The 10086-nt window shown below is 41.3% G+C and overlaps 1 protein-coding gene across 1 annotated transcript; it reads right to left on the bottom strand.

Annotated features, from left to right (window-relative positions):
* Positions 1–6317: 6317 nt before the first annotated feature.
* TASL (TLR adaptor interacting with endolysosomal SLC15A4) lies at positions 6318–7508 on the bottom strand. The gene has a single exon (XM_057719021.1). It carries the CDS (start codon positions 7505–7507, stop codon positions 6590–6592), a length of 918 nt encoding a protein of 305 aa, XP_057575004.1. The 5' UTR covers position 7508; the 3' UTR covers positions 6318–6589.
* Positions 7509–10086: the final 2578 nt, after the last annotated feature.

The raw sequence follows: 10086 nt of genomic DNA, 5'->3' as shown, positions 1-10086 counted from the left end.
TAAAATCATCTGCTGAAAATGTCTATCTGAATACCTATTCTGCCCGTTTTTTCCAGAGCACAGAGTGCCTTATTTCTGATCTCCACCCTGAACTCCTTTCAGGATGTGTTGAAGGTCAGCAGCTGCAGAGGCTCATAATTTCATCCTTGTAGAGATAGCCAGCAAGTGCCAGTTTGTAGGTGACATAGGTTACTTCTTCCTAGGACACAGCAGAGGAGTAGGAGTCTAATTATAACTCCAACTTCTCCACCACCTTGAGTGTGTAATAAGTAATTTCCTTCCTTCCTTCCTTCCTCTCTTTCCCTCTCTCTCTCTTTTTTAAAATAACTGAATCTCTGAATCTGAACTTCCGTTTTCCCATAATGGTAGAAAATATCAGTTCAGTCGTTCTTGGCTTCTCTAATCCTTCTCAGGGTTGTGCCACAGTCCTGGACTCTTACACAATATCAAAAAATGGTGGAGGGCAAATCAGGAGTTTGTGGCTGACCTTTAAGTTACAGATTGTTGGTCATCAGTTGACACAGATTATCACAGGTCAGGAGGCTCACTGCTCCATCCACATGGCCTCTTCAGATTCCCAGCTGTCCACTAGATCGCACATGGAATCCAGGAATCTTTTTCAGGGCTTTCTATGGTACCATCTGCCACAAGGCTGGTCGTCTTTCAAGCCATGCTACCTCCCCAGGTGTGTATAGTATCGGGGGCAGGGGGGAGGAGGCAGTCGTGGTAGGCTCTCAAAATGCAGATCCAGGTTCCTGATTTCCTATGACCCAAAGGCCAGTTTTTCTTCTTCCTCCAACCACATGCTTTCTCTTACTTAAGAAAATAATCTGATAAATCAAAACATTCTTCTTATTGGGATATACTGACAGTACAAAATATCTTTTAATTCATCTTACAGTTTGAACTGAAATATTCACTCCCTGAACCTTGACCTTTTCCTCTCTTTTTCAAGAGGGAAAAATTACCTATAGCCTACAAAAGAAAATTTGTTAAAACCAGTCTCAAACTTGCATTGCCTTTTTTCATCCTCCTAATCCACAGAGTTAGTACATCACAAAAACAACTTTAACAAGTATTCTCTGCTGCTCTCCAATGAAATGTTGAAAGACTCTCTACTTGGCTTCATTCCTTTCAATATTTGAGTTGTTCCTAGCAAGACATTGGGCACAGGAAGACAGAAATAAGGTCTGTGGGAAGGAGCAGAAAGGTTTCAGTACCAAATGTGCAATGGCCACACATCATGCCCACTCTGAGATTAAGGCCAAGTCAAGGTCAAAGCCAGGGCTGACTACTAAAGTCCATACTGAAGGTACCCCACCCCACCCCTTCCCTCACCTCCCAGAGTGCTTCGTAGTGAAGGTTCTAGTCGTAGCCCTATAATAATGCCTAAGAGTCCAAAACTAAGAAAATAGAGATAAGCAAGGGCCACAGCTACTCAACTGGGATAAATGGAAAGAAAAATGATTCAATACACCTTAAATAATCATTGCACATGTCTAACTACACTCAGTGGGCCTTGCTTAATACGTTTTGTGCTACATAAATGAGCTCTTTAAATAGGGACTGTGAATGTCATCTTTGTATAACAGTTCATGCTCAGTAAATATTTGTTGAGTTTAGTTGAATTTAATGTGTGAGTAGATAAAAATATGACAGACGGTTTTCATCATGAACAATACGAAAGGAAAATAATCCAAATTGTATGTATTGAATGTCAAACTCTAGGTTAACAAAACTCGGAGGCCTTACTGTTAATATACACAATTTCCTGATTATATTGGCCCAATGTTCTATCACAGGAAAAATGTCCACAAAATATCAGACACTATCAAATAGTCTGGGAGGAAAAAAAGCTAATAGGTTATCCCTATGTGAATAATGCAAATCTATTAGTTTTAGAACTTTTACCTCCTTTACAGTGTCAGTGAAACAAAAGGTAGACTATTTTATTCAAAGATAACATGATCACTACTCAGAGAAAGGAAAAAAAACAAAAAAAAACAGTATATGGAGAAAGAAATTGACTTAAAATGTCAACTATGAATATTTGAGGATTGAGAGGTGTTATTTTCTACTTTGCTGTTGTCCATATTTTCTAGAGTGAGCAGGTACCACCTTTATAATGGAAAAAAGAAATGTATTTTAAAAGAAAGAGAGATACAAGTAGAATTAGAGTCCAGAAAAGGAAGTCTAAAATGAGCAAAAGTGGATTCATGCCTATGGACAAAACAAAATACCCAGTACGAGATGACAGCAGGTGCAAAAGGAAACAAACTGTTTCACATATATAAGCAAACATGGATTTATTCATCTTGAATAAGGAGAATTGATGGTGGAGAGGCAAATTTTGGGTAATCAAGTGGAAAAAATGATCCTGTCTGTGATAGAATGGTGTCCCCCTCCCTGCCTTCTCCCCAGCAAATATTCAGGTCCTAATCCTTGGAACCTGTGACTATGTTGCCTTACAAGGCAACAGGGACTTTGCAGATGTAATTAATTGAATCTTTTTTAGTATTTATTTATTTGGCTGCGCCAGGTCTTAGTTGCGGCACGTGGGATCTTCGCTGCAGCTCGAGGGCTCTAGAGCACGTGGGCTCAGTGGTTGCAGTGTGCGGGTTTAGCTGTCCCGCAGCATGTGGGGTCTTAGTTCCCCTACCAGGGGTTGAACCCACATCCTCTGCACTGGAAGGCGGATTCTTAACCACTGGACCACCAGGAAAGTCCCAAGAATCTTACAATGAGGACGTTCGCCTCAGTTATCCAGGTGGGGCCAAAGTAATCATAAGGATCTTTATAAAAGGGAGGCAGGAGGCTTAGCACCAGAGACAGAGGTGCGATGATGGCCACGGAGGTTAGAACAGTACACAGTCACGAGCTGAGCGATGGGGGCGGCCTCTAGGAGCTCTAAAGGGTAAAACCAGTTTTCTTCCAGAGCCTCCAGAAGGAAGGCAGACCTCCCAACACCTTGGTTTTAGCCCAGTGAGAACGACTTTAGACTTCTGACATCCGTAACTGTAAGATAAGTTTGTGTTGTTTTAAGCTACGAGTTTTGTTGTCATTTGTTACAGTGGTAATAGAAAGTGAACATACTGCTCGTTCATGCATTCGTTCAGCTCCAGTTACAGCCATCAACTGTTTATCATACCAAACGCTCTCACGCTTCTGCTTGGAACACCCTTCCCAACTGTCTACCTAGATCCTGTCTTGTTCTTCAAAAGTAATTTAAACCGTCACTTCTCCTTTGGAATCTTTGCCTGCCCTGGGCTCCTGCACTGTCCAGTACCTCCAAGCACATCTCCTTTTCGGCAGTTACCACACTTGAGTTGCAATCATTGATAACTGTATTCCTGTTTATACCACTTTGCCAAGTTCTTGCTTAATAAGTGGCTTTGTTCCTTGTTCCTTAGTTATTTGCCAGGTCTCTCCAACATCACAAGCTTACAGAGAACAGGGCCTACTCCTCTGTGTGTGTACACACGCACATGTGTGTCTTTCCTGCATATGTTTAATACACAATGCTCCCAAAAAGCAGCATCAAATAAATGCTCATTGAAAAAAGAGTGAACCCGTCTGCTTTGTAACGAATCATTTCTCAAGTAATCAAAAGGGTGAGCATCTGTGATACTATTAGAATGTGTTTTTATTATACCATTTACTAACCTGCTATAAGACGCTGAGCTCGCTTATTCATTTTTCTTCTTGGGGAGGAACTCTAAATAGCACTTTGTTCTAGTCAAAATTATCTGGCTTTCATATTGATGGGTCTTTCACTTCAACCATCAGATGCAGTATCCAACACAGCCAAAACTTGTTGATCATTTGACATGTATTCATTGTGTGCTTACTGTGTGCAAGTACTGCTTGGGACGTGGAGAAACAAATGAATAAATCAAAGCTTCAGTTTTTGGAGGGGGGAAGAGCAGCAGATAAATACTACCAAATAAAGAAGTAACGTAATGGTAAAGAGATTAATGAATTATTTTTCCCCTGGAGTAGAAAAACAGTCTTTAATGAGACAAGTACGGTGGTCAACAAGAGAGCAGGTGGTAGAACCAGGACTTTATTTTTTTTTTAATATGTATTCATTTATTTTTAGCTGTGTTGTGTTTTCGTTGCTGCATGTGGGCTTTCTCTAGTTGTGGTGAGTGGGGGTTACTCTTTGTTGCGGTGCCTGGGCTTCTCATTGCAGTGGCTTCTCTTGTTGCAGAGCACAGGCCTAGAGCAAGCAGGCTTCAGTAGTTGTGGCATGTGGGCTCAATAATTGTGGCTTGCGGGCTCTTGAGTGCAGGCTCAGTAGTTGTGGCACATGGGCTTAGTTGCTCTGCGGCATGTGAGATCTTCTTGGACCAGGGATCGAACCCGTGTCCCCTGCATTGGCAGGCAGATTCTTAACCACTGTGCCATCAGGGAAGTCCCGGACCAGGACTTTAAATTAAATGGAACTGGATTCAAATCTAGTTTCACCACTCACTGTGTGCCCTTGGACACAAATTACTTAATTACATAAATTGCTTAACTTCCTGAGCCCAACTTGCTCATTGGTGTTTAAAAAAAAAAAGCGGGAGTAGGGGGATAATAGGCATACTCTCATAAGGTTATTATGAGAATAAAATTATGACTTTTTTATTAAAAGTCATACAAAATGCCTAAGGGGGTGCCAGACACCATAGCAACCAAGTAATGCACAGTGGCCATTATATATTCAAAACAGTGAATAATATTTCTGAATTATTATTTCAGAACTGGGGGTTTTACATATTACATGTTGTAAAAAAATCACTCACTCTACAAATATTGAGAAATGCAGAGGATGCTGTTGTGCTCCACCCAGATTCCTCCTCCTGGCTGAGGAACTCGTCCCCGCAGGAGCTGCCAGGAGCTTGGCTGCTGAAGGCTCGCAGCTAATTCCCCTTTGGGAATTTTGCTCTCAACTGCCTCAGCTAAGGTTACGCCCCCTTCTGGTCAAACAGGAGAACCAAAGCCAACCCTCTTATTTCAATTTGGATGAATTTTCAAGCGCCACCCCAACTCCAGAGCTCCCGGAGATGCCTGAGGCCTCTGTGGAAACCTCTTCTGTTCTCCTCATTCCCTCACAGAGATTGTTCCCAACACACCCCCATAAACTTGCTCACCAGCTTCCATCTCAGAGTCAGCCTCCTCAAGGAAGCTGAATCAAGGCAAGCAGCCATTGTATGGGCAGGGCGCTGCTGTGGAGCAAGATTGGCAAACTTCTCTTGTGGAAGGAAGGATAGTGTTTTTGGCTTTGGTGGACCATATCTTCCCTCTCACGTGTACTGAGCTCTGCCTTTCTAGTGTGAAAGCAGCCATAGACAATACATAAATGAATGGGTGTGGCTGTGCTCCAATAAAGCCTTATTTTATGGACCCTGAATTTGGATATCATAATTATCATGTCACAGAATATTCTGATTTTATTTTAAAATGGTTGAAAACATTCTTAGTTCATGGGAGTTCAAGGGATGTAACTAGATTTATTGTGGTAATCATTTCATAATAAGAAAATAGAAATCATGTTGTACACATGAAACTAACACGTTATATGCAGATGATATCTCAGTAAGAGAAACAGGTGGCAGGCTAGATTTGGCCAATGAGCCATCATTTGCCAATCCCTGAGCTAGAGGAATGGAGTATAACAGTAGGGCTCCCATGAAACTACCATTCTAATGCATGAATTTACAGAACTTGATGTCATGGGACCCTAGAGCTTGTAAGAGGATACAGAAGACCCCTTCCTAGCTCCAGAAGGGTCAAGAGGGCATGTAGAAAAGGAAGAGAAAAAATGGGGAAAATAAGATTCATAATTTCTTTTGAAGCTTAGTACCAACAAGAAAATCAAAGATGGTAAAATAAAACAATAATTTAATATTCACTATGTGGTATTTTCCATTTAGAAAACTTCATCTCCCCCAGTAAACAGAATTAGATTTGAGTGGCTGTGTTTGTGGCTGTAGCTAAGTAATCATTAAAAATAAAAACACACACACAAAAGAAAAAAAGAAAAACACAATTGCAATTTGCTACTCTTTTAATCTTTATAAAGAATTATATTTTTAAATGATCTGGTACAGGATAGGGAAAATAGACATAAACATATATTAAAAACTGTTTGAACCTGTCTTTATACCCAAATATAGCAGCCTTCCACAGTCCATTTCCCTCCAGAAGAAACAGTTTGGAGGAATTTACTTGGGTGGCAAACATACTCTCCACTCCTTACCCTGAAACCTTTGGCTTTTAGTTTTGCCATGGGATGCATTCTTTCTTGGTTTGTCTTCTTTTTTCTTTTACTATATTCCCTTGAATGAATCATACCTTCTCTTTTTTTGATCTTTTTTATTTTTTCTTTGTTGCTATACAACCCTTGCTTTCAAGTCATGATAGCTCCTCTCCCCACATTCCTTCACACGTAACATTATGAGATTTCTTCTTAATCCATACCTGACCTCCAGCCAACCTTTACTTCTATAGCTCTTGACAGCCCCCTCCTACGCATTGTCAGAATAAATGAATAATTGTTGCTTAGGATTTGAGTCGTTGAGAAAGAGGAATGGAAGCATCCTCTCTATGGATTCACGTTACTATACTGAGAAATATGGAGACTCGGAGTGCTGATTTCAGGAGTGCTGATTTCCGCTGACATGAACTGTAACAGGCGGTTAATGACTATATCCCTGGCTTTTGAGGTCTCCAGGTTCTTCTCTCTAGAGACTTGAATACTTATTTGGTCCACACTTGTCATGATGAGTTCAGATGCCAGAATCTGGGTAGGAGAACTATCATGAAACCCAGTGTCCATAAAGTACTGCTTGTATAACTCCACCACCTTCTGCTCCAGGTACTCATTCAGCACTGCATTCGAAATAGGCTTCTGCATTTGCAGGCTGCTTTTCTCTTTGACGCTGGTTATTCTCCAGTAGGATGAATACCGCTGGATGGGTTTGGGTGGCAAGTCGCTGGGCTGAGTGGAAATGGAATCCTCCATGGACAAAGGAATCTCAGATGATTTCAGCAAAGGGCCATATTCAAAACTGCTCTCGGAGGGAAAATCTGTTGTCACTGAATTAATGGCCATCACCTGGCCCCCTGCAATGTGTAAGTCGTTGTAATTCTTGCAGATACTCTTGCAGGAAGGTGGAACCAAGTAGGTCTCTCTGCTGGGGTCTCTGTATAGTTCAACTGCGGCCAAGTTTGGGCTTTCAAACACAGGATTGGGGTTTGTCTGCAACACTGTGATTCTCGGATTTCTACTGTGTTGGCTCTCTCTTGAATGCACTGAAGAAATAAACTTGCCAGAGGATTTGCAGCTCACATAGAGCCTTCGGACTTGTGTTTCATCCACGGGAGAATAGGAAAGAGTAGCAGCAGCTGTGGCTTCCGTCTCCTCTTCCTTTTCCTCAGTCACCTGCTCATTATAAGATGTACAACTCCACTGGATGTCATTCTGGTAGGCAAGTCCACTGAGATACCCTTCCGACAGCATTCTGGAAAGAGAGTTAGTGAGTAACAATGGGGGAAAAGAAGACTGGAGTTTTAAAAATTGGCAGTTGTTCTATCAATAAGTTCATTCATTCCCCAAGCTCTTACTCATTCTGTGCCTGCTGTGTAGCAGGGCCGTGCCATGTGCTAGAGGTATAAAGATGAAATGGACACAGTTCCACCCTTCAAGAAGTTTCTGATTAACAACCCGCGGCGAAGGAGGAGAAATAACAGGATATGTCCCAGAGAAGGTAACATTTCAGCTAAACTGAAGACTAGGAGTTCCATCCTTAGGCACAGAATTATAAAAGAATGTGGTGACATGGCCTATATAAGACACTGAGCATAAACAGAACGGGCTGGGAAAATAGGCTGGAATTGGATCCTGGAGGGCCTTGGGAGTCGGGCAAGGGCATTTGCCTTCTACCCCGAAGGAAGTGGAGAGTGACTGAGAAGCTGCAAACTGGGCAAGCAGCATAGCTAGTGGGTCGTGAAAAAATTAGGAAATCTGTGGCAGATTCTACTGAAAATAAGAGCTGTATCTTACTCATCGTTGTATTTTATCCCTAGGAGCCAGCACAGTTGTCTGCATTTAGGAGAGAATCAGAAGATACCTAACTTGAATTAAATAACAGCAATGGCATGGTGTGAAATTAATTCACTGTAAACCCATCATGAAGGACCATGAAGCCTCATCTAGCTTTGCTGCCCAGGATGGCTTTTTTGCTCTATCCCTCCCAGTTTTTGAAATATGTCTGGAAATGTCCCTGCGTGCGACTGACATGTTGACCTCTACCCTAGTTACCAAGGAGCTTTCCTGACTGTGAGCACTTGCTCCACCTGCGCCCCTTCCCCACCTTCAGCAGTTGGCACTGGATTCTGGGGTGGCTAGAATAGGCTAGAAACCAGCAGCTGCATTTTCTAAAAAAGGAACATGCTAGCACTCCTGGCAATGGAGCAACAGACAGAAGCAAAGAGAACTGGTCCTCTTTGGCCTCAAGGGCTGGACTTCTAAAAGAGACCCATCAACTTAAGCCTGAAATTGGCAAGTCAGATTAGAAAAGGAATATTTTAATCCTAAGTTTCCTTTTTAAAAAATTTTAGCATCTTTTATAGTCATGTAGTTATTTCCCACGTAAACTTTTTAATTGTATAAAGTTAATATGATTCATGTCATATAATTAGTATAATTGTTTCGATTGTATAAGGGTAATATTTTCAATGTTTATTTCTTTTTGGGGGGAACTATTCTAAGATATATTCAGCAAGTTTATCAATTATTTAAATGTTTACTATATTCCAGGCACTGTCACGCGCCATGAATATACAAAGTTAAATGTCTTCACCAAATCTGTGAAGTAATTCTTTTAGGCTGGACACACTTATAAGGGTAAGAAAATGTTTATTTCCTGAAAAAACTTTTTAAATGAGGTTCTGCTCTCAACAAACTGAACATCCAGGTGAAAAGACACATCTTCTATACATGAGAAGATGGTTAACAGAGCAAAAAAATTTATCATAAAGGCTTACTAGTGATGCAGTTAGTTCACGACCCTCCCACTCCACCCCACCCTAACCGCAGGTAGGGCCCTCCACCTTCAAGACCTCAGAATATCATGGTGGAAAACCAGAGCAAAAATAAAACTCTCAGCTTTTGAATTGCTAAATAGGCTTCAGAACTTCTTGGCAGAAATCATAGTTTTAGAGAAATGGCTTTTGAAATACCATAATCTGAGCTTTTACTTCAGAATCCAAAATCCTAAATGATTTAGGGCCTAATATTGACATATCAACAGTGGAATCCCCTGTAGAGGGAAAGATAGATTTGGGGAGCCCAGAGTAGAAGAGGCCTGTGCGCTACCTCCCATGTAGAACTGTTAACCAGGGGCCAGGAGGATGACAAGTTACCACGGATGCCAATGTGCCTATATGACGACAGCCGGAAATGCCGCCCACCACACACACACATCCACAGCTGACCCTGTGGCTTTATGAAAGCGAGCTGGAACTCAGAGGCAAACTCAAGCTGTAGGGACCCCTAAAGTGACTGAGGAGAGCCTGATTGACAGTGATTACTCAGAATTGTGAGCTCAAAAGCAAGATCGCACGGAGGTAGGAAAAAGCAAAGATTTTTAGGAGAAATAACGAACTAGGCATATACCCATATTTTTTCTTCCCCCAAACTTCACTAAAACAACAGTAAATGATTTTTTTAAACATAATACACAAGAAAAGGGAAAAGAGAGAAGAGACTAGAGCAGTTATATTTTAGAAACTGGAAAGCAGTAGGCCAAGGGTGAATGACTTCGAGAAGCAAATGAAAAATCTCGACCACTGCAGTCCAACAGAACTTCCTGGGATGATAGAATGACCTATATGTGTGCTGTCCAAAATATTAATAGCCACATGCGGCTGTTAAGCACTTGAAATGTGGCTAATGAAACTGAATTTCATTAATTAATGAATTAGCTGTATTTAACTTCAACTACTTAAAAATACCTCATAGCTAAGGTATTGGAAAGCACAGGCTTAGAAGATAATGAAGGTGGTAATGCAGAATCACTCTTGAATACCCCTTGTTCC

The sequence above is a fragment of the Hippopotamus amphibius genome, chromosome X (genome assembly GCF_030028045.1).
Source record: "Hippopotamus amphibius kiboko isolate mHipAmp2 chromosome X, mHipAmp2.hap2, whole genome shotgun sequence".
NCBI lineage: Eukaryota > Metazoa > Chordata > Mammalia > Artiodactyla > Hippopotamidae > Hippopotamus > Hippopotamus amphibius.
This window is presented reverse-complemented; position numbering and strand designations above follow the sequence as displayed.

Coding starts and splice junctions, on each gene's coding strand:
- TASL (XM_057719021.1), bottom strand. CDS start 7,507: ATGCTGTCGGAAGGGTATCTCAGTGGACTTGCCTACCAGAATGACATC.